The sequence below is a fragment of the Aquila chrysaetos genome, chromosome Z, assembly GCF_900496995.4.
Source record: "Aquila chrysaetos chrysaetos chromosome Z, bAquChr1.4, whole genome shotgun sequence".
NCBI classification, from domain to species: domain Eukaryota; kingdom Metazoa; phylum Chordata; class Aves; order Accipitriformes; family Accipitridae; genus Aquila; species Aquila chrysaetos.
The window spans coordinates 37156954-37181786 of record NC_044030.1 but is presented as its reverse complement, the minus strand read 5'-3'; the positions used below and the strand labels follow the sequence as shown (position 1 = coordinate 37181786).

The window sequence follows — 24833 nt, the reverse complement described above, 5'->3', positions numbered from 1 at the left end:
GGTTAAAATCCCTACCATGCTTTGATGGTTTTGGTGCCACAATGAATATTCATAGATCTGTCATCTATGTTTAGCTCAACATTTAAAGTGAAAAGTAAACAGACAGTATTGCCTACCTGAATTTCACACCTTCAGTTACTCTAGTCGTTTCTTTAAGCAGCAAGTTATTCACTGAAGAGATCCCCAATTCTAGAGACCAAGGAAGGAGGGAAAAATGGTGTTAAGTAACTATCTATTACAGCTCCTAATGCAAATTATTTATAACGAAGAGCAATGTAACTTCATGTTAGCAGGAAGAAAAGAAAACAGCTACCAAGAGGGAGAGTCTGGCGTTTCTCCAACTCTTCTTTGCAGAGCACCACAGATGTCAGAACAACTGAGCTACTGCAGTTTGTGAATGAATTCAAGGATTAGAGGCTGCCTTGTTCACTGCAGTGTTGGAAGAAACCTTCACTGACTTGTGCACTCCCAGGTGCTCTTTATTCTTACCCTAATATGTCTACACACTGTTTAAAATATATATGTATATATACACATAAATTATATACACGTATGACAGTTAAAGGAAGTAGATAAGGAGCATGGGTTCAAAAGCAGTAACTACTTAGTTTGGGCTGCTCCCTTTGCTAGGGTCAAACCTTAATATTCACAGGGTCTGGTGGAAAGGCGCTGAACCAGATGTATATTCCAACACTTCTGTGTGCAAGATTAGTTAGATAATCCTTCTTACTGATCAGCCTTCAGATCACTGGCAACAGCAGGTAGTTCAGGAAATAACTGTTTTGTACTAAGTGCCCAATAAAAATGTGTAACTAAGCAGTTAAGTCTCATGACATCTGTGAGGTTTAGCAAACAAGTTTGTTACTGAATTATTGTCCATGACATTTGCTAACAAGTTCAGCAGTTCTCAGTAAAAGGAAGGATGGATTACAAGTACTGCAGGCAATAACAGAAAGGAAACACATTCATAAGAGCTGGCTCTGAGCGACAAGAAGAATCACTGCTCTAGAATCTGCTGTTGAAGTAGCAGCAGATTATTTACCGGTATTAAACCTGTACTCAAAAAAACCCACCACCCAAACCCAACAAACCAGAACACCCCTGTATTCAGAGAGCATCCACCTGTAATGGCAAACTGTCAAGACAGCATTCATATTATCAGAAACGGGCTTCAAACCAGACAGAAGATGTAAGGAAAGCTGATAACTTCAAACAAACAGTTCACTCTTCAAATGTTCATGTAAAATAAGGTAAAAGGAGTACTAAATTAAATTTTATGCATCTCCTATGTAAGGTAGGGCAATGTTTTGTAGATTTTATTTTAAAAAACCAAAAAACTCTCTTTACACTTGAGCTCCCTGGTGTTTTATCTTTCACACTACATGGCAAGACACTTGCTTGCCAACTTTCTGTGGGGACTTGTTTGTCATTTCAGCCCCTCCTTGCTCACATACTACGGAACCGAGTCTTCTGGTTTTTTTTCTCAGACTGACATAAGCCAGATTTAAAAAGTAAAATTAAGGGTTTTTTTATCTTTACCCCTGTAGTTTGCAGAAAAGACTGTCAGAAAATTTATGGACTAGAAACAAAGAGCTGAGGCAGATGGGAACAGGTAAAATAAGACTATAAATGAAGAAAAATGGTAAATCAAGATAAGAATGCTGGGGCGGAAAAGAGGGAAGGAGGAAACTTCTCTGGACAGCATTACATGTCAAGAGACAGAAAACTTTGATCACTTCTTTTGTTAGGATAGAAATCTGGGTGGTCAAAACTGAAAAAATTCACAACAGTGGATTACTAAGAGGAACAGTATTAGTAATTGGCTATAACTGCCTTTGTGAAAATAACATTTGATGATTACATAGCCCTGACAGTGACACAAGGAGAGTCTGTGGAAAGAATGAGATTTGAGTCTCCTTCCCTTGGCTAAGGAGTAAGACAACAGATTTTTAGTCTTTGTTTATCTTTAGTTACCCCAGAATAATGAAGAGGACACAAAAGTAAACTTTAATTGATGGAACAATAAGCTTGACAGACTATATAAGAGATGTACAGTTACTGGGTGAAGGGCTAGAGAACTACAGGACCCAAAGATGGGAGGGACATCTAGCTGGAGCAAAGGAGGAGGCTATCAACACAGCAGCAGAGGTACAGAGGGAAAACACTTCAATATCATAATGCTTGAGCTCCACATAAACTATACTCAGAATACCTGTAAGCAGAGTTCTGATGATTTTTCTTTCCCCTGGTAAAATAATCATATCATAGCAAGCTGTTCCTCAGGCAAAACAGCTGAACAACCAGTTTATAACACATGACACTGCACTGGTTGCCTAACAAGTTCAGTAACAAAGCAAATAAAATCCGTAAAGCCAGCAAGGAAAACATGCATTTTTAGAGTAGGTGTCAATTTTGTAACTGAATTGTCACTGAAAGTTGGCTACCTTCTAGTTAAAGACTCTGTGGACAACATCTGATATATAGACAGGAGAAGCAACTAATTTAACTGCAGTTAAACATGGACCTCTTCACTCAAATGCAATGCAACTGAAATCAAAGTGAAGAAAGATTGTATTAGTAAATTTCACTGAGAGGAAACTGAGATAATTCTGCATGACGAGATGTTAGCACAGAGTACACATTAATAGCACACATAACATCCTAAAAACATGTAGAGACTGCAATTCTGCATAAGCCATTTCAATATGTAACAATATTTATAAAAATGAGGTAACAGTAGCTATAAGAATAAGTATATTTACAACTTCTAAGCCAAATGTCTTCCTCTATCCCTCTCCTTAAAGGAAAACAGACTAAGTAGAAAATAAATGAATTGCACTTTCCTAAACTGTAGCATTAGAAATCTAGGGCCATGCTGTTAAAAGCATCAGGACAGAACAATGAAAGCCATCCTTGTACAATAACGTTTTAAGAAGTCAGTCACAAATGAGATCTGGTGAGTAGTTGTAAGTCATCGTGTCTCAGCTATTTAGAGTCCCAGATGAATGAAGCCTGTAGACTAAACCCACACACTAATGGACAATTTAATTCACAAAACCACTTCTATAAATGGTAGACTTCTAGCTCGAAAGGCTATTAAATGAACTGGCATAGAGTACCAGCCAGCAGAGTGGAAAGAACGGTTGTTTGCAGGTACTGCCAAGGCATACTGCTAATCAAGCTGTAACCCCTTTCTATGAAGTTTGGACAGCTTATTGCACACTTGCCCACATCACTCATTCATTAAGAATGCTAGTTATAAATAGCAATTGTCTAAGTGTTAGCATTTGCATGAGAATTTGAAGCTTTACACTTGTCTGAAGCCTTGTTTTCAGAGCTAACAATTCAGTATACTTTCTGTATTTCTAAATAATAATTAAATTACTGATTTAACCAGTTAGAAGAAATTGCTAATGTTGCAACATTAGCAGGCAATTTCATCATTATCGTGACATCATCTGCTTAGATGATTTCTTATTTTACTTGGTCCATCACAGCTTCAAAAGTCATATTAGCCTTTGAGAAGTTCGGTATAAAACTTATGTATGAAAACAAAGATAAAGTACAAATCAATATGATAAATGACATACAGATTACCTTAGAAAGGTGAAACATATCTATTAGTACAGTGCTTCTACTGAAGAGATACACATTCTTTTAGAGAACCTAAATGCCAAAGAAGTCTATTTTGATGGGGCAGGTAGAAAAGTGTCATAAGCATTAACAGACTTGAGAAAATTAATGCTATTATTACTAAGCGTGTGAAATTCAGAGAGAAAATCATTAGTGCAGCCCCATAACATTTTCTAAGTTGTTTTCTAATTACACAGAACAGGTTGAAATTTGATAAAGAAATTGAAGATGCTATACATGTAAAGTGTAAGCTTTAAAAATGCATTTGTGTCTTAGGGAAAAGTATTTTCTAAGCTAAAGAGGCCATGAGTTGACAATAGATGAAGAGTTAAATAGCCTGCAAACAGCCAGTCCTTTTCATTACAAAAAAAAATTCAGACATTGAACTTCAGCAGTTTCATCAGTTTATCCATAAGAAAATTATAATCTAAACTTTATATTGGGTTTCATTATCTTCATTAGAACATCTGACTTACCCTTTTGCAAGCCATTAAAAAAAGAAATGGAAAAAATACCAAGGATTAGTTTTGCACCTGCTAAGTAATTTTCATCTCTCTATAGACATATATAGTGTATACACCCAGATTTACAATCATCCCTCCATTCCAGTCGATGGCAAAGTCATATACATACTGAAAATTACAGATAGCCTGTAGAGCATACTTTAGCATTTCATTTAGTAGAACCATAATTAATGTGAATGGAGTTAATAAATCTCAATGAGTTCAGAGCTGTGCATATTTGGAAGCAAAAGAGCCATAAGGTATGTAACATTAAATGTAAGTTGAGGCACAAAGAATCATGAAAGCTCATTTTAGTTTCTCCCATTCCCACCAGAGTGATGTAACTCTCAAAATTAGAGTCCTTTAGAGGACAACGTAGAGATGGAGTTTACACTTAGATACATCTGAAGGAGGAAGGTATCTCCATTCACCAACTTAGCCTAGAAAAGGACTAGTGACCGTAGCCTACTTGAACTTCTCTCTGAATACCTTCTCCCCACGACTAACATTGTTTGAGAGATCATTAGAAGACAGCAAGATTAAGACATTTCAATTTTATAATGTTAACATTTACCTCCGTTGGCCTCCAGAAATCTCACCAAGAAAAAAAGCAAATAATCCTCTTGAAACTACTAGGAGTCAGACACATAGAAGGCTGACCTCCAGGTCATGTATAACTGTGCTGGCATCAAGCTTTCCTATTTCTTCTCTGTTCTAATGAAATTCTTTGGCTCATCGGTGACACAGGTGTGTCTAACTGGATGATGAATGGACAACACTGTATGAGCACACTAAGGAGAAGACTGAAAGATACCTGGGTCAGAGGCTGGGAGTGCAGAAATTCAGCTATGTAAGGTGTGAAATCTTATATTTCATTCCAATTAGACACATAGGATTTTTTGTATGGAGAAACTCTGTATGTATTACAATGTTTGAGAGGCTAAGCCTTTCATAAAGGGAAGGAAGAATTATCTGTGCGCTAATACTTCTTTCTCAGATTATTTTACTGCCATACAACCTAAATCTAACTGTGATCTCTTTTGCTGTATATAAAGGCTTTCCTTATTCCTAAGGAAATGGCTGAAAGAGGCTAATACCATCAGGAGTTTTGGTGGGAGGAAGGTGCATTTAACAGTATGCGTTTCAGAAGCAGGTACTGTGTTTTCATACGTGCCAACATAGACTTTGAGAACCTGACATGAATAACTTAACTGATTTATCAGATAAAGGAAGTCATTTACTTAAATTTTTGCTTCAAAGTCTAGTATGAATAATTCCTTAGCTGCCTGCTTTAAATCGCACAGGTGACAATCAACCTGTGTGCTACTATGAATCCTGTAGGATTAGACAGGTTAGACTTCTACTCCTGTAGGAGTAGACAGGCTGAGGTAATCAACAGCACAAAAAAACCCACCCAAACTACAATAGATCATTGCCTGAAGTCCTATCGACCCTGAAGTTTTGTCTTTTAAAGAGCTAGAAAGAGAGGTATCCTGTTGGTGGACATTAAACAGCTCCTTCAACAAGCCCAGTAAGGACCTAGCAAGTCACTAGCTATACAAACAGCTCCACTGCCTACATAGTGGAGTTCAGCCTTTGCAAAAACAGCCTTGAAAAACTCTAACTTGTTTTCCTGAGGCAAAGACTTTCAAAGTCATCACTTCCCACACTTAGCCTCTCAAAAGGAGGCCTGGGATTTTGAAGAAAAAATACCGTAGTAATAAGCATTATTACTATGACAGACTTTATCTAACAAGTGAATAGCGTTGTAAAAACAAAATACACCAAGTGATGTGAATGCATACACAGGTGTCTCAGACCTACAGCTGACTGTGTAAGTTCTGGACAGCCTGACTGAGTGCTCGTGTTCACGCCAGGCTGATTACTCCACTCTGCCGGTGGCACAGGCAGCTCTCATGAGCCTCCCCTGACACATCTGAACTCTGATGCAGTGAGAGCATTTCAACTCCACATCCCTCTTCATGGTTTTGCTATACCGTTTATCTATGCAATGAGATAGTGAAGAACCCCATTCTCTCAGGCCGTCTAACACAGAAGTCATTATAACTTGGTCTGCATTTTGAACCAGTGTCAATGCCTCTGTAATTCTCAATAGCAGTGGGCCAGTATTTTTAAACTAGTAAGTTACTGCAGTTCATTAAAATTTAAGACTATCAATATAGTAATGGGGAAAATAAATCATCCTTCATCCAAGTCTCCCATTTTTTTCACTTTATTTAGACTACAGCAGTAAAGAGCCAAGAAACGTCTTTTACTTCTCCTGTCCCCCACACAAAGCAATAGCCAGTCTCCCTATAAATTCATAGAAATTGATAAGTTTATCTGTCTTCAGCACTGACTAAATAAGGGTAATTATTAGGAATCAGTTTTAGCACTCCAGAACAGAACACAGTTCCTTTTAAAAATCTTTTTTTTTTTTAATAATTGTTTTTATTTAAACCAGCATTGACTACACTTCAGAACTAATTCTGTGTCTAAGGCAACAACTGCATGCACCAAAGCATCCAGACAGGCTTACCGAAAACCAAGAACCTTAAACATTCACAATGACTTGGCAGAAATCACCAGGACATCAGCTATCAGTAGTAACTGTCCTTGGTATGTAGCTCTAGTTGTAAAACACTGACTTTTAAGCCTACCTGTAAGTTCTTAGAGAGGCAACAAAGAAGTTTTGAAGTTTCTTTGCTGGATTACAAGATTCTTATATGCCATTTTCTGAACAGAAAGAAGACTCAATGATTACCCACATATCTGATTATTTTAGTGGATTAATTTCAGAATCACAAAAAAAAATCTGATTAAAAATCAGACTGTAAGCAGTATTAGCTGCATCATATTACTTTGGTTTTAATTAAGCAAAGAACATATCTGCATCAAAGAACAAGCAGTGCTAGTGGCACTGAGCATACGCTGTATTAACAGATTCTGTTAATGCAGATTCCAACTTTAGCCTTCCTCCCACACACACACACATTACCATGGTGATTTGCAAAATTGGCTGCCTGAGATTTTGGAACAGTACAGCATTTGAAATGCCCTCAGCATCTTTGAATAGATGCAAACACAAATTAAGTTACATTTAAAGCGACAGGAAGCCACAAATAGTTTCATAAAGCTGTCTTTACAAAAGAACACTGACAAAAATATCTTAATATGACCTCAACCAGTAGAAACAAAGCAACAAAGCTTTTACATGAATGCTTTCTGTCCCTGAAAGAAAGGGAACCAAGTCTAAGGATTCTAGAAAAGAAATCACATACATTCAGTATAAAAAGCATAATCTAGAATCGCCCGTTATCTCTGTCGACATTTCAGTAGCTATCTCTGGAAGTGGCATTTTCAGAACAACATATTTTCTTTAAAGGAATTCTTAATTTATATACTATTTCACTAAAATGCACACTTGTTCGGATATAACAGGTCTATGCTTGTTGTGAGTTTCCCACAAGTAGGATCACTCTTGATGCAGTTTCCTTTTATTAATTATAATTTTCAACAGAAATTTGAAAAAAAAAAAACATCTTAAGAAATGAGGATCATCTTACTGTGAACACATAGATATCCTGACAACAGAGGGCACAGGACTGGGAGCCACCATGACAATTCTTGGTTCTTTGTGCTCCAACCAAACAATAGGTTAAACAAACAAATCCACCACAAACTCTGGTATCTATATTGTCCTGTATTTAGTGATAATGTCTCATACTTTAATTTGTAAGCACCTTGGGATACAACTAAACACAATTATGATTCTAATGAAGAAATACAAGGGGCAAGACTTCACCATAAATGCTGCCTGCAGGTAATGACCAATATTACCCTTGCAAATGCATTCTTGCAGAGATGCAGTTGACTTTCTTCACAGACACAACTGTAATAAATTTAGGATCTCAATGAAAGGTTCACCACTAACTTCATCGTAGCCAAGGTTTGACTTGACACACTTAAAACTGAAAGGCATCCCTTACCACTCCTACTGACTTCCCAGGAAAGGCCTGTGGTAAGTGGTAGCACCACTTAACAATCACACGTGGGTGAAGAAGAAGCACCAGCGCAGGGATTTACAGACTCTTCTTTAGAGCCCTCACAGGAAGCTTGGCAATGGTGGGCCCTGGAAGGTGGTCCATGTGGAAAAACTGGATTAGAGTCAATCACATGTTTCACAACAGAGTGGCTGCACTGACACACTGCCCCTTCGAATCCACCTCAGTACAGTCTTAAATCCAACTAACATTTTTCAAGAGCATCACAAGGCTTTACCCATTACCAGACAGCTTAGCAGAAAACAAGTTACAATTGTGTCAAGTAAGAGCTGGACACACCTAGATTTATCTTTCACTGTTAATTAAGTCGCTATTTCAACAATGAAATAAAAAGACTTGATTACACAGCAAACCCTGGCTGTACCAGTGACATGATCAGTGACATGCTCCCACTGTGAGCAGATCACCTATGTAAGATGAATTTTTTGATAGGACAAAAAAAAAAAAGAAAAAGAAAAGAAAACAAAGTAATGCACCATAGCTACTGACTTAAGTCTTCCATTAGCTCCACAAATTATTCTCCCCATATGCTTGAGAACAATAAAAAAAAATTTAAAATCTGATGAGCATGGAGTGCATGAAATACTGAAACTAAAGCAATTATTTGAAGAGTACTCCCTGCTCCCTCCTCCCTCCCCTTAAAAATTAGAGGTTACTTAAAACAGGTATTTCTAAACCTTTCTTTCAGTCCACCATAGATTGACTTCTTGGGTATGTCACCACAAATAAAAAACAGGTGAACTCCTGCTTCTGCAATACTTACACATACTTTTGGCCAGAAAAAAAGTTTCTATTGTATCTCAAAGTCTGTTTATACAGTTCAGGTGAACAGGACTACTCTTAACTTCAAACTACTTTCTTACATCAACTTTAATCTATTTTTATTATCTGAAGGCAGAACAAGCCTTATAAAACTCAACTTATTAGAAAAGGATTTCAGTACAGAAAATCAGGGCAAGATACCATTCACTTGAAGTGTTAAGAGGGGAAATAGGTAGTTGAGCTCAAATGAAAAATTGTTCACAGGAAGCTCTAAAGGAGTAAGTGGAATTCCTTTAGCAAATAGTGTTTGATGAGAATAGCTGCATCACATCGGGCCAATTAAAAGAGATGTTATCAGTCAGCACAAGAGTTATTGAACATAAGCCATAAGATAAAAGCAACCAATAAATGTAATAAAGAACTTTCTGCATGTAAAATTTCAATAGTTACTAGTATGACTGTTTTGACGAGGAAGCCAACTGCAATTTACGAAAGTCCTATTTTTGCACAAGATTTAAACAGCCTCCAAATTCAGTGGGTCAGTGCAAGAAAGATGACAGAAGATCCCCTTCCAAAAAGAAAGTGAGGGAGAAGTATACCAAGCCCCCCCAAAGATAAGCCTGTACTTTATGACAGAAAAGGCACCAACTTTAAAACAGAAATCACCAACTTCATTCAAAAGACAGACACACTGTGGTGGGTTGACCCTGGCTGGACACCAGGTGCCCACCAAAGCTGTTCCATCACTCCTCCCTCCTCAGCTGGACAGGGGAGAGAAAATATAACAAAGGGCTCACGGGTCGAAATAAGGACAGAAGAGATCACTCACCAATTACCGTCATGGGCAAAACAGACTCAACTTGGAGAAAATTAACTCAATTTATTAACAATCAACCAGAGTAGGGTAATGAGAAATAAAACCAAAGCTCAAAACACCCCTCCCTTCTTCACCAGGCACAACTTCACTCCTGGATTCTGTACCTACCCCACCAGCAGTGCAGGGGGACGGGGAATGGGGGTTACAGTCAGTTCATCACACGTTGTCTTTGCTGCTCCTTCCTCCTCAGGGGCAGGACTAATCACGTTCTTCCCCTGCTCCAGCATGGGTCCCTCCCACAGGTTGCAGTCCTTCAGGAGCACACTGCTCCAGCGTGGGTCCCCCACGGGGTCACAAGTCCTGCCAGAAAACATGCTCCACCGTGGGCTCCTCTCTCTCCACAGGTCCTGCCAGAAGCCTGCTCCGGCACGGGCTTCCCACGGGGTCACAGCCTCCTTTGGGCACCCACCTGCTCCGGCGTGGGGTCCTCCATGGGCTGCAGGTGGGCATCTGCTCCACTGTGGACCTCCATGGGCTGCAGGGGGACAGCCTGCCTCACCATGGTCTTCCCCACGGGCTGCAGGGGAATCTCTGCTCCGGCACCTGGAGCACCTCCTCCCCCTCCTTCTTCACTGACTTGGGGGTCTGCAGGGCTGCTTCTCTCACATGTTCTCACTCCTCTCTCTGGCTGCCATTTTCCATCCCAGCAACTTTTTTCCTTCTTAAAAATGTTATCACAGAGGCGTTACCACTATCACTGATGGGCTCGGCCTTGGCCAGCGGCGGGTCCGTCTTAGAGCTGGCTGGTATTGGCTCTGTTGGGCATAGGGGAAGCTTCTAGCAGCTTCTCACAGAAGCCACCCCTGTAACCATCCCCCTGCCGCACTACCAAAACATTGCCACACAAACCCAATACATGCATGTATTTTTTCTATGCGGACAATTGGGATTTTGACTGGGAAGGCTTTGGTGACAACACTTTCTATTCTGTTGAAAGAAAGTTTTCCTAAGAAAACATTTCTGAACTCTGTGCAGTAACTGACAAAGTTCAAGACATGTACAGTCAGAAAAAACCATGTGGAGTTGTACAGTAATTTGTAAAAAAAGCACAAGAGCCCAAAATACCCAGCAAACAATAACGCAGTCTGTAATCCGTTATTTGGTTCATGCATTATTTTGCCCTTGCACTGTGATTTATATACTGATAAAACAAATAGCTCTCTGTTTTAGCCTAAATGGTTAGAGATACTTACAATATTTTATCCTTGCTTGCCTGAAGTCCAACTGTAAGTACTGTAACAGTTTTGCTGTGAAAAATTATTGGAGTGGTCATCACTGTGTGTAATCTCCCAGTGTTAGGAGCCCCTTATTGTTTAGATGAAAGTTTCTCCTTTACTATGCTAAAGATGAATTGCAATTTCTCCTCCAGCACCTCTACCCCAATGTAGAGGCAATGGTTTATACAGTGCAAACAAACCTCATCATGACACTTCTGCTACAATTTATGGTGCGGAGAGGATTCAAACTCTGTCCAGTGAAGGACTGAGCTGACAGTTTTCTAATAAACACAGTATCAGACCAAGTGCTCAGGTAACTGCAATCCGATAGACCTTTGACATTACTAGATGTTGGCCTATACCGTGATCCATACTTTCAACATCAGCCAAATAAGCAAGCCATCCATTGAACACAACGCACAGAGATCCATTTCAGTTGTTTGTTGAATATGCCTTAACCATAACTTTGAAGGAAGCTGAACAGTTCCTAGCTCTTCAGGCAATGCAACTGTCAGCAGCTTGCTTTCTCCCGTGTACCACTCCAACGCACTACTGCACATGCAGAGAGAAGGTATCAGTTCTCCCTCTGACATCTCATGACAAATATTACCAAACTGATTGGACAGAAAGCTAACTAAATCAGAGGAGGAAGTTAATATAGTATAGTCATGTTTCCAGGAAGAAGCCTGCAAAACCTGCTGATGATCACATTGACACCTTATGTCTTCCTCTCTATACCTCCCTCCTAAACCCTTCTGTTAATGTGACACTGACAAAGAAGATGGAAGAGTGCTCTGAATTAGGTCTCTGCTAATTAAGTGTGCCTTCATTACAGGCAAGAGAGCTCCTCTTCCTCTTGGAGTTGAGGAGAAGCAATCAAGAGAAATCTTCTGTTGTTCTTGGGACAGTAATTACCCTTGGACTAGTAGTTTCATCTCACACATCCACTTATAACCACACACAAAAAAATTGAACTAGAAAGAGACCAAAGGGGTCCTCAGACAGAGTTACCCAGCTATGTAACAGGCACTGAGAACAGACCTTCTCAATAGGACACACACCAGCCTAGCTTTCCTACAGTCTCTGTTAGTAACAGCCAGCTTTCCCACTGCTAAACCTCCTCTTCAATCTGCTCTTTACGTGAAGCCCCTGCTTCAACACGTTCAGTGCAGCTGTTTGATTGCTCTCTTACCCACCTTCATTTGTTTCAGGTTGCTTGTTCCTTGCATTTGTCATTATTTCTTGACATCATCACTGATCATGCAATAAAACAAGAGACACTAATCATGCAAGACAGACTTGCTTCATCAAAATATCCTGAAACTTTTAAGTGACTGTGAATACTCAAAAACCTTCAGATTTACTTACATTTTTTAAACAAAAAGGAATCCAACCCACCCATCTCAGGATCAGCATCCTTCAGGGAAGCATTCCTCCTCCCCCTCACCCCTTTATTTTCCTCCCAGGCTTGGCTACAGGAAGGAACACCATGTCCCTGCTTTTCTAATACATCTCCATTTAGTCTATTAAAAAATTTGTCCTGGAAAAAAAAAATAATCATTTAGTTGTGCAATCATCATCATGTACGCTTAGCTTCAGTACTTTTAATGCAACAGTATTACAGCAAGACAGCTATGATATTAAAAAAACTCCCTCATGTTAACCCTGCTAAGTATACTATAAGAACTGATAAAATTGCATTAGAAAACAGGCATATATGTACCAGCTACATTTGTGGAGTAAACAGCAGCCAATTCCCTACAATCCTTCAGCATATATAAGAAAGCATTTCTCTGATTTTTAAGGTATCAAAACAGTGACTAACACTTTCACAACATCGCCAGTTCTTTTAAAACTCAGTCACTTGCTTTACAGGCCAATATTAAGATTAGGATGCAAAAGAAGACTAATATTAAACAGATACGGTAGTTACTAGCAAACACATTTTAATGAGTACGACACAGTAAGGTACAACAAGGCTCTATGAAGGGCCACACAAGTCTTCACCCTTTTTCTCTATCTGAGCGCACAGAGGTATACAGCGAGAAACAGATACCCAGAGGTAAGGTGGCGACCAAAGATAACTGTGTCATTCAGATGCATGTTTATGTAAGGCGACAATCTTTGATATTAGCTAGAACCATATCTAGTAAAAACATGCGTTGCAGTAATGAATTTGATGATAAATTGCTGTTCCGTTCCTGGACTCAGGTTGTCAAGTGTAATCAAGAGTTGCAAGTAAGTTGCTGAAAGCTAGTTGAATAGTCAATGTATTACTTCAAAGTAAGTGAAAGTTAGTCATATTTTAATTCTATACAAGTACTTAGTGACACTGACCAGAACCCAGTGGGTTTCTGCACAAAGAGCTAACACAAATCATGACAGAGTTTGCAAAACAGACTGGCAAGAGACCTTCTTTAGCACTATGGTATGCTAAGCTGACATGTAATTTGCCACTCCACAACAAGCTAAGTTCACCAAAAATGAGACAAACAAAAAAAAAAACCACCTGCAAGAGAGGTACGTCCAGGAAGTCCTGTAACTTTTTTTTTTTTCTTACAGTATTGAGTAATTTAATTCCACATTATGCTTCATGCCTGAAGGCTGGTCTATAAATCACATTAAGCAAAGCAAATGTCTCAACACTATTCTTAATAGCTGGAAAAAACTTCTTGAACTCCAAGTAACTGCCACCTCAGTCATATACCACAGAATGAAATATGTTTTCCTTGTAATTCATATGTCAATAGCGTAAAGAAAAAGTGTTTTTCTTATAGTGTATTGTAATCCTAGCAAGAAATCCTAACTGAAGAGAAACCCCTTCACACCCCACCTTTGAGGGTCAAAAGGTCTGGCACAAATATCTAAAGGGTTTGTGCAAGTTTGCTCCAAAAGGCTGTCTCAAATTACCAGGTGTTACACAGAGTCCTCCCCAGTGGACAATGAATTATAGCAGCAACTGCTGATTAACATCATTTCACCACCACAAACCATTACCCCTTCCAGAAAGGTAAGAGAGTGTCAATTGCACTTCTTGTTAGGGAAAAATATGAAATGAGATGTTTAACACTTCTTGATGACTGTAATGCCTCTAGGGGACATGACCTGATTTCTCGACACTGCTTTAGGGTTAATGTTTTATCACTGCAATGAAAGCTGTGATATCTAGGTTAAAAAAAGTCACAGTAAAATATTTAGAAAGCCATTTGGAATGCACACTCAACTTCTCTTCTCCCCTTCCTGTTTCTAAATGAATTCAACTTATTTTTTGGACGGCAGAAACTATGATGGGATGTTCAAAACATTTCTAACTGTCTTTTCCCTATCGTGACAAGCCACCATGTCCACAAGGCTTCCCACAGACCACCACACTGCAAGTCACCACAGAACTTCTGACACCCTCATAAGGTCAGAACTACTAGCAAGCTTCAAATCAATTTATTTTGTCTGGTTATATGACAGTGTAAGTAAATTGTCAATTACTTTTCAGCAAAACAGCCCTTAAATGGAAGATAACATACGACACAGCTGTAACACTTCTGGACAACAGTTTCAGACAACAGTTTCAGAGTTCTTCATTTGTCTGGTGTACAAATGCATTATAATGTTTTATAGACAGTACACTGTAATTTCCTATCTATACAACTTTGGTCTAGATATACAGAAAATTCACTAGGAAGCTTTGTGAACATAGAATAACTGATTCTCTGCTGTGGAAAGGATACCAGCCTTTACTCAAAGGAGAAAGCACGTAGAAAGTATTACCCTTTAGCAAAATCATTTAGGTATCTGGACAGCTATATCCAGATTCTAGTTCCTCACTCATGCTAATGGGAGAAATTAAATTTAAGAGAGCAGATGCAACTACTGACACACAATTAAATTTATGTACATACTAAAAATTATACAGTGAATTATCTCATTGCTTACTTGAGCTGCTACTTAGTTCATCAGTGGTTACAATCATTTGCCTGATCACTTTCTACGATTACATCTACAATAGTCCCTTTCACCCTTCAAAAAAATAATTACTATACAAAATTAGTATTTTACTACACCTTTCAAAATTGCATCTATATTTCAACAACATAAAAAACAACTTTGAGAAACATATCTGTACCTTCACTGAGCTATTATTAATCAGATTACCTAAGGAAATTGACTAAACAATCCTTACGAGCAAGAAAAAAGCACCACTGAACCTCAGTTACTTCAGTTAAATATAAGGAAACATACTAGTATTACACTTACAGGTGTTCCCTATACATTGATTTAAGCTTAAAAGGTGACTGTCAGCCCTTGAGAATTAAGTAAGAACCAGCAACAAAAAAAAACCCTAAAAAAAGAGCTTGAGGCAACCCCTCCCCCCAGGCTTTACAGATTTTCTTTACTTTTCTATTTTTTAACCAATTATCGCAGTCCAGGAGGCATATACGTGCAACGGGCATGGGAAAAGTCTGTTCAGGGTTTCATTTAAACTACTTCTGAAGTTTTTGTCACACAAACCTGAAATAAATACTCCATTCATCCACCCAACTTCAAAAACAAAATCAGAAGACTTACAGTTTAATGCATATCCAACATCAGAGTCACAAGTCGCAGGACCTTATGCTCCCCTGCCCTATGAAAGTAAGATTTATAGTTTTGGTAAGAGCACAAGGTTACACACATTGAATAACTGCCTGAAAACCAAACGCTCAACCCACAGGACAAGCGCCACATTTCAAACCACCGTGTTATGTACGACTCTCCCTCTCTGGATGCACCACAAAGTCATCGCTGTTATACCCCATCGCCCACCACCCCCCCCCCCCGGTCGGCCTTCCGCCCCTCACGCCGCTGCCCGGGGCTCCCCACGGCGGTCAGGGACACGGGTGGCGGCGGCCCGGGGGGGGGCAGGGCGGCTCCGCGGCATCCCCGGCACGCCACCACGCCCTGTGCCCGGCACAGGCCGAGCCCAGGCCCCCCTGGCCGGCCGCTCCCGCCGCTCACCCACCTGCTCACGGCAGCACCTGCCCCCCCGCTTGGCCAAGGGGGGGGGGGGGGGGAGAGACCTAACAATAAAAAAAAAAAAACCCAAACCCTGTTCACCTTTTCTTATAGCCCACCAAAAAAAAAAAAAAAAAAAAAAAAATCTGTTGCTTGCTCCTTTCTGTCCGAGTGTCAGGCGGGATTACCGCTGAGCATCACTGCCGCGCCCGCAGCACTGGCCAGCCCCGCTGCCCGCTCCCTGCTGCCCGCTCCCGCGACGGCGGGGCCGGAGGCTCCCCCCCACAACGCCCCGCCCGGCCCAGCCCCGGCCCCCGGGCTCCTCGCTCGCCACTGCCCGGCCGCGGGGTCGGCGGTGCGGGAAACACCGGCGGTCTCAGGCGGCGGCGGCCGATGGGCAGCCCCCACCCCGCCGGCAGCGGCAGCAGCCCGAGCCTCGGCGCACCCGCCCCCGCCCCGGGGAAGGGAGCGGCCGCGGCGGAGCCCGGCCCGCCGGCAGGTACCTGCCCCGCGGGCGCGCCGGGGAAGAGGGGCGGCGATAGGCGGGGGCCCCCGCACCCCCGCCACTCACCGCTGCCCACGGCGGCGCCCGCTCCTTTGTCTGCACGCCGCGCCCCGGCACCTCCGTGCCCCGCTGCCGGGCGCCCCGCGCCCCCTCCCCGCCGCGCTGGGGGCGGAGGAGGACGCAGACGAGATCCGCGGAGGAGGCCGCTACCGCCCGGCGGTCACATGCAGCGGGCGGGCGGGCGGGCGCGGCGCGGCCCCCCCGCCCCCCGCCCCGCGCTCCCGGGAGCCCGGCCGGCAGGGTCCGAGGCGAGGTAGGGGGTGAAGATGGCGACCGCGGCGGCGCGGGGAGGGAATCCCCAGGCCGGCCCGCTCCGCGCTGCCGGCTGGGCTGGGCGCGCCGGGGAGGGGAGGGACAAAGGAGGCCGGGCGGCGGCGAGGACGGCTGCCGCTGCCCGTCAGCCCTATCGATGTACCGCCCGCGCCGCCGCCGCCGCGCTTTCAAACCGCCGTCAGGGCCGGCGCCGCAGCGCCCCCTGCCCGCCCCGCTCCGGCCGCCCGGGCGCGGCGGCTCCCTGAGGAGAGCCGCCGCGCCCGGGCGGTCGGAGCGGAGCGACCCTGGAGCCGCAACGGGCCTTATTGCGCAACCCCAGTGGGACATGGGGGCCGGGCTGGCGCCGCTGTGGTCCCCGGGATGGGCTCTCCCTGTCCGGAGGCGGGCGAAGCCAGCGCCTCCAGGGTCCTCCGAAGCCGGCGGGGTCGTCTCACCCCTCCTCAGATGCGTTTTCTGCCTTCCCTCCGTGAGGAGATGGCACGCCCCGGGGCAGGTAGCGCAAATGGCTGACCGTTCGGTAGCCGGCTGCCCAAAATTCGGTGCTGTCGTTGCAGAGGCCTTGAAGAGGTGTGGGAAGCGGGTCACGAAAGCTGGTGCGGTTGGGGTCGGACCTCCAGGAAAAGAGACGGGGCTCTGGCTTCAGATCCCTGGCTGTCAACGGCAGCAAGCCCCTCTGCGCGTCGGTAAACTTCCCCATCCTACATCCCCGCCCCGGCAGTCACTTCAGTCCGTGACAGCAACCTGAACCTGACCTTGCAGAGAGGTGATGGCTCATCACTCCCATAAGTGATTTACTGATTCAAAATAGCTGTGGCACCACTGCCGCTCTTGAAGGGAGCTCTTTCCATTCCACTGGGCGTATATTGTCTTTTAAAAAGAAAAAAGGGGGGAAAAAAGCTAAGGGTGGCAAGTACGACTCAAATATGAAACAAGACGAACGTGCAAGTTCAGGCGTTCCTGGCTGGGTGGCAAAGTACAGCCGGCAGCTCTACCCAGTGACACGGTGGTGCTGTCAAGCTGCAGTTCTCCACGTAGGGAGAGGCTGCCGTCCTCCGCCATCTCACCTGTGCGCTGCTTGTCCTGGTTTCGCACATCACCCGTGGTTCAGCAGCGTGGGTTAAAATGGAAAATGTGGCAGTGCTAACGAGTTGCCAGTAAGCTGAATTTGGATGGTATCACAGGGAAGGAGACTGGAGGCACCAATTGTAGAGTGGAAAATTTCCTGGTCTATCCCTAAATCCGCAAACGGTTATAAAACAGTCTGAAAAGGGTATCAAGCATGTAAAAAAAAAAAATTCAAAACCTTTTGATCTCTTAGTCTGTATGAATCCCTGACCTTTACACTTATTAACAATATAGATTTCTTGTCATTAGTAAGACAATGTGGTTGATTTTTGTTATTTTTCCAGACTCTTGTTTTTACGATTTTGGACATTTTTCTAGAAGGTCTTTATTTGTGCCCACTGAGGTACCAGATGTGGTTATGTCTAATTTGCCTTCAGAAGGACACCGTGTGAAGCATGCCCAGCCACTGATCTCCCCTTGCACGGACAGAGACACTGGAAACCAGTCCCAGCCCAGCACCCTGCCCGTGGTGTTTCAGCTGCATGTGCTTAGATGATGAACACCCTTATCTGATGACTGCAAAGAACAGCTGCGATGGTTGCTTCCATTCTGCTTAAGCTTCTCATTGCTGTTAAGGGACTTTACTTCACAAGAACCCTGTGATGTAGAGAAAGTATTATTCTCCCCACTTTCCAGATGAGAAATTGCAGCATAAAGAGGCAGTATTGTTTGCCTCAGGTCATACATGTAGTGTGTGGTAAAACCAGAAATTTAATCCAAAGTTTGGGTAGAGATCTAACCACAAGTTCCTTTTCTTTCTCAAGCTCTATGTCTCAGGACTCCTCTCCTGAAAAATTCTTGGGTGAAGGAGCAAAGCAATATTGAAGAAGACACACTAACAGAAATTCTGTTGAGCTTGTGCAAAAAAAAGTGTTGTTAAATGCAAATGTTGCAAGTAGGCATATTTACACAGAGAACTTCTGCAGAAACATTATCCTGATTTGGTAAATGTACAAACCAAGAAGGGGAACACCATGCAACATGTTGCTTCAGTGTTGTGCATTTAAGACCTGTGATGTAAGTAAGAACTTCCAGCTTTTATTGGCCAAATTTCATGCAGGAGCAGGTGAATCACAGGAGCATCACAAGAATCTTAGGCCAAAGCTGCTAACACATTAACAATTCCCATGAAGGACTGTCCACATTAGGAGTACCACTGTATTCTAAAGAGTTGTGGCATTTTCATCAGACCCTGTGCTAACTCATGGTTTGAACTGTTCCACACAGAAATTCCTCTCAAGGAACAACGATGTGTCAAGTGCATGCATCCACAATCATCTGTGTTAGATGGTTCTGGTACATCTTCAGAGTTTCGGGCATCTCCCCTGCCACGTGTCTTAACGGACACTAGAGTGCCCACAGGCACGTTGCGTAGCCCAGTAGCATGAACCTGTAAGAAGCCAAGCCCTCCAGGTCCAGCATTACGAAAGCACATGCCAAATACATGTCAGAAGACAGTCATGTGCCAGGCTGCTTCTGGCAGCAATGGTATGTATTCAGCTACCATAGTTACTAACAAAGTACTAATCGCGTTGTGTGTGAGAACAAACTGTGTACAGAGCCAGCCATGCTTGCAAATAAACTCAACTAAGCCTTCAATAGTTTGAACTGAGTTGGACAAAGGTGCTCTGACCAACAGATTGTATTAGTTCCTCAAAAGCACAGTCACGCTGTCTTTACTTCTTTCCAAGTATCTCTCTTGTGTCCTTCTGACTAAATACTGACCATTTTCCTGATTTGTTTCCCCAGTGACAGCCTTGCCCATATTACTGACTACTTTTACTAATTACTTCTTCCATATCCAAAGTTGGGCAAGAACGTTATCTTTCAAAAACTTTTTCCTCTCCCACTGTCCTCAGGGCCTCATGCCGAAGCATGAAAAAATGGTCAGGCAGAAATAACTCAATATTTATATGAACCTTTGGTGATAAATGGTATTCTTCCCACCCTGTGGGCCAGGGTGCTTGCTAGTTGGCATATCAAACACAACAAATAGAAATCCATCATTGCTGCCTTTGATGGTGTCTGTGAAAAAAAGAGATTGCTTTTTAAAAGGGAAAAATTACTTTATAATTCTAAATATAACAATGTGTTGTTCTCCTTTTTTAAATGAACAATAAAATGAACATGTTAGCTGTGATTAAATAGCAGTGTGTGGGTATAACACTCATAAACACCATGGAATTCCTCTATTTCTAGTGTAGCCATATACAAGTCAGTGAAGGTGTGGACCAGCAATTACAAGCGGTTAAGGTAGCTATTCACTGAGCTGTGTTAGCTGACCATAACTGCATTCCTTAGCTGTGGCAACTGTGTGCCTTCATCCCGGCAGCCTAGACAAATGTGGTTTGTTTTGCAGTTGCCACAGGCAAGGAACCAGGTGTATGGTCTGTTAATGTGGCTCAGCTAACAGGAGGCAACGTGTTACACTTTGCTCAGTCGATTGCAAGGAAGGAAGGGTCTGTTCATGGCCAAGGCTGAAGGTGAGTCCAGTCATAACCACCAGCTTTAAAAGGAGGTCAGCCCAGTGAGTGGGGGTGGTGGAGGTGGAGAAGAAAGGCTAGCTTCTTTCTTGTCTTCTCTGCTAAAAGGGGAAGCTACTGGGGATATTCACTTTCCAGTGTTTTCTCTAAATGGTTCTTCTCTGTGAATGAGTCTGGGTAAGGGAAAAACTTGCTTTTTCCAGAACAGGCAGAAGTTTCACCTGGAAGTCCCAGCAAACTCTCTGAATCTGCATGTGTTTTGGATACAAGCCCCTCTACATGGCCTGGTAACTGTCCATGTGGAAGCTGATGCACCATACCCCCTCCCTTATGGCTTTATAGGTAGCATATGTCTTTTTCTGAATTAGATCCAGAGACCTGAAACACAAGCTGAGGTGCTCTTTCACCAAGTAGCGTGAGGCAGATTTACCACTCACCGAGAAAGTGTGGGGAGAATGGAAAAGAATGTGTGTCCTCTTGACTCAGTCACTTCTCACTCAACATGTAAAGACCTGAACTTGGCAAACTAGCTCAGAGTTTTTCTGCATAATAAAAAGAAGATCCTTGAACAGAAGAAGCTCACCAAAAGAAAATCCAGAGGGATTTTCTCAGATAATAGTACTAATAATAGTCAGAAATAATAATTTTCTGACAGAAATGCAACCCCACAAACAATGGCGGTTTTTTACACTTGCAAGAACCAGGGCTGGTAGTTAGGTTTCTAATATATTTTCTGTAACTTCCCTTAATTTTGATTCTGTGCATGTACATGGCTTTGGAAAGTCGTAATTATTTAACATGCATCTCTGTTTCCTCTCTCACCCTCTGGCTGTCTGGTCTGTTTAGGTTGCATATTTCTGTTATGTTTGTGCTCTGTTTGCACATTGCCCGGTATTAAGCAACTCCCAATTTGTTTGGCTTCTCTACTTGCTATTGTGATACAAATAATAAATAATTCTACACTTTTAAACTTCATTATTATTTCAGAAGCTCTAGGGATTAACTTCATTTTCCTGTTTATGAAAATATAGTTGTATTGGTTTTACCAAAGATCAGGGGCATTTCATTAGGAACTGTAAAAAGCAGGCTTTGTGTTTTACAGGCTTTGCAATATGCTACTATGAAACTGGGTAGAATGGTCTGGGAATGGGAGGAAAGCCCCTGGAATTCTCTGTGACATCAGATTTTTCTCATCATTGCTGTTAATAGTCCTAGGTGCCTTGCTCATGGCACAGAGAGTTTTACAGACGTATCTTCGTACTGCTGGCTAGGTTTAAGTATTTTCCTAGGAAGCTTTTATTCATCTGGGAAAAAGTCCTCTGAAGTCAACAGGAGCTGTGTGTAAGTGACTTCTTAGGTCTCTGAACCATTTACGATCATCCTTCCTAGCATCCAGCCAGCACTTTGAAGGCTGACATTGCTCCCTTGTTTTTGTTCTGTAAGTTAATTGTCTTCTTTTTCTTTCAGATTTTTTAATTGCCACTTCCATTAAAGATTTATACTCGCTGTTTTTTGAATGCAACCATATCAGCCCTGTTCTGAACTGCAAACTAGGTGGACTCACATTCTCACTCCTATAAACCTGTCTGTCCCTGCAGCAGAACCATGTCAATTTAACCAAGGAACAGTGACAAGATGGCAACTCTTCATCTGGTAACAATATAAATCCCCATTGCTTTTTCTTACTTTAAGCTGTTCAAACCCATTTGCCTCATGCCCCGCCCCCTACCCCGCCAAAAAAGGACAATAAACAGGAAACCACCATTCCTAATACTTTCAGAATAATTCTATTTCTGACTTTAAAAAAATACAACAGGATGCTGTATCCAGTATCAGGAGTATTTTATGGTTCTAAGGTGAATTCTGTCCTCTTCATGAAACATTTTCTTGGTTCCTAAACACAGGGAAGTACCCCAATCTGCTGACCTTAGAACTTGAATGACTTAGTGGAAGATGCGCCACTGTCTTCAGTGAGACCAGTTTTTTACCTTGTGTGCTCAGCTTCCTAACACAGTGCTTTGTGTGCCTAGGTCTTTTTTCTTTATACCAGGAGCTTTCATATTCAGTTCCACCTTATAAATTTCAGTGTATCTTTTCCACCGTTTTGGTTTTGGGTTTTTTTTCCCTACACTGTACAGTGTTTATTGTAGCTAGTTTAATTTCATTATTTACTTTTAAGCAGTGAACAGAATCTTACTCAGCTGATGGATAGGTAGTACTAAAAGCTTGCTCGCAGCAGTATTTGGCTGTGCCATCAGCCACTCCATTAAGATGCCTTCCTTGTTTATGTAACTGGCAGTAAATTGCATCAACTCATATATTGTTGGTATTTTTGATCTCTTGCCAACCTGCTAGATTAATTTCGAATTGCTTTTAGTCCTAGGCCACCAAAGATTGACGACGTGTTTTGAACAGGACATTCGTATTCATGAAAAAAAACCAACCACCCTCAGCATCTGAACAGTGACTGTATGCCCTGAAGCGTATGCTTTTTGAACTTGCAACTGGGATTTCAGACAGTATTATCATTAAGTACTGGTATTTATTTCGTGTCCATAGTACTGGTCAAAAGAGGTGGGGCTCACAACAGAACTAGATGATGTGCTGGGGAAAACGTGCTGAGATGTTTCCTAGAACAGGAATCCCACTAACTGCTAGCAGAGTTGGGAGAATTTCAGAAAACTCTCAGGTCAAGCCAAAAGCAGGATATATGTAAGTTGCCTTAAAAATTAAACTCAAATGCTATCCATGCCACAGAAAATGTGTGTGTGAGGTTACACAGGGTTTTTTTATCACTACGCCATCAGCCTCACTGATTCATTCTTGGGGAAGGTGCAGTTTTGCATGTCCAGCTGTACTGCCAGACAGAGTTTGCCACAACAAGGCACGGGTGTCTGCACATGGCTGGGCCTAAGCACCTGCCTTTTTATTCCTGAATTGAACAAGCCCATTGATGTAGCAAATAACATTGATAATGGGGTACAAGTCACATGAATGTTGCCCACAGTATTAGGTAGGAGAATGTTTTCCTGAAGTGTGAATGGATGATAACATCCATTCGGCATGCTAGTCTCAGATTTGCAAAGGGAGGTGAAATCTCGATCTGTGCCAAAACTGCAAAAGAAGAGGACAAAAGTATGCATCTAGTTTGAAATATGACTAAGATGCACCAACAGTAAGAGAATAGTATGAAGTTCCATGAATGCTGGAACCCATAAATTCTAGTTTCTTAGGGTTTCTATCCTGTGATTGATTCCCTGGTGTCTCGTAAAAAGTCAAATGACTGAATTTTTTCTTGCAGTGGAGACATTCACAAAGTCTCTACTGTGTGATATCTCCACAGTCTAATGAAGGGAAATAACATTCTGTAGTTTCCCATCTCCTGGGCAGGGTTTCTCTTCTCTCTTGGACTACCTCTTTTAATGAAACTTGTAGGGACTTACAAAGCTGGGACTTTACCTTTTATGACAAACACACAGACACAGACAGCATGCACAACTTGAACTAAGGTGAAAAAACCCTTTACTTATGCAGAAAAAAGAAGAGAAACTCTAGCACAGAACTGAAAAAATCAGCAAATAGAATAACAGGAAAATAGCTTTAGAGAAATCTCAGATTTTCACATTTATGTATTTGGGAGAATTGGTCTTGAAAATGGGACTATCCAATTACCCAATTGACATGATGAAAATCATAGCTGCCATAGGCAGCCAGAATACATTTTTTCCAGCTTTATGTCTTTAGCAATATATGGTGGCAGTAAGTTCTGCCAGCTAATCACACTGTAAATCCAAATATTCTCTGAAACTCTATTTCCTCTCTATCTTGAGTGACTGCCTTTTCTCCCCTGTGGCACAAAATTGAGAAAACAGCATTTAATCAACCATTTTCTTTCCCTTTACTAGTCTTTATTTAATCTTAATTCACTTCCTTTCCTCACGAAACCATCCGAAACGTGAGAAGCTTTCCTCAGAGGTGACTGTTGAGCTCTCTGTAGCAGCATTGCTATAAAACATATCAGAGCATCGGGATATCTAACCTGAATTAACTACAATCCTGCTGTATCCAAAGACAAAAAGAAATAGACATATGTTTCTACAATAAGGGGATTTAATGCCTTGGAAGTCATTCTGCAAAAAAATAAATAGTTCACCTGTGTGAATTAATTTGTAAGTTGCAAACTAAAAGATTATCAAGTATGGTTTTCTGAGAAGTGTCAAAAGAAGTGGATTCCAGAGGTATGAGCCCTCAGTGGAAGTAGCATGCTGCCATGCCTTCAGGGTTTTACCTGGCAGCCAGCAGCAGGAGCAGTGCAGTAGGTTGGTACTGGTGTAACGAGGGT

The 24833-nt window shown here is 42.1% G+C and overlaps 1 protein-coding gene and 1 long non-coding RNA gene across 6 annotated transcripts in view; one reads left to right on the top strand and one right to left on the bottom strand.

Annotated features, from left to right (window-relative positions):
* The window catches only part of CDC42SE2 (CDC42 small effector 2), an 87210-nt gene extending 70000 nt beyond the window's left edge, over positions 1 to 17210 (bottom strand). Inside the window, exons 1-3 of one of the 3 annotated variants that reach the window (XM_030005633.2) lie at positions 16617 to 16909; positions 15620 to 15677; positions 117 to 189 (exon numbers count right to left, since the gene is read on the bottom strand). Coding sequence is in view for 1 of the 3 variants with exons in the window: in XM_041120647.1 (XP_040976581.1) it covers positions 15663 to 15677; positions 16617 to 17210 (609 nt within the window). In the remaining 2 variants the exon portion in view is untranslated. Of the gene's footprint in view, positions 1 to 116; positions 190 to 15619; positions 15678 to 16616 lie in introns of those variants that run through there. The other 2 variants (XM_041120647.1, XM_030005634.2) reach the window with 2 other exon arrangements.
* Positions 17211 to 17565: 355 nt separating this feature from the next.
* On the top strand, positions 17566 to 23066 carry LOC115337378. 3 transcript variants are annotated; one of them, XR_005931519.1, is made up of 4 exons: positions 17566 to 18952; positions 19236 to 19496; positions 20368 to 20491; positions 20695 to 21461. It is a non-coding gene; the product is annotated as an uncharacterized LOC115337378 (long non-coding RNA). The 3 variants fall into 3 exon arrangements; XR_005931518.1 differs by lacking the exons at positions 17566 to 18952; positions 20368 to 20491; positions 20695 to 21461 and adding exons at positions 21594 to 21832; positions 21959 to 22144; positions 22875 to 23066 and having other exon boundaries at positions 18962 to 19496; XR_005931520.1 differs by lacking the exon at positions 20368 to 20491.
* Positions 23067 to 24833: the final 1767 nt, after the last annotated feature.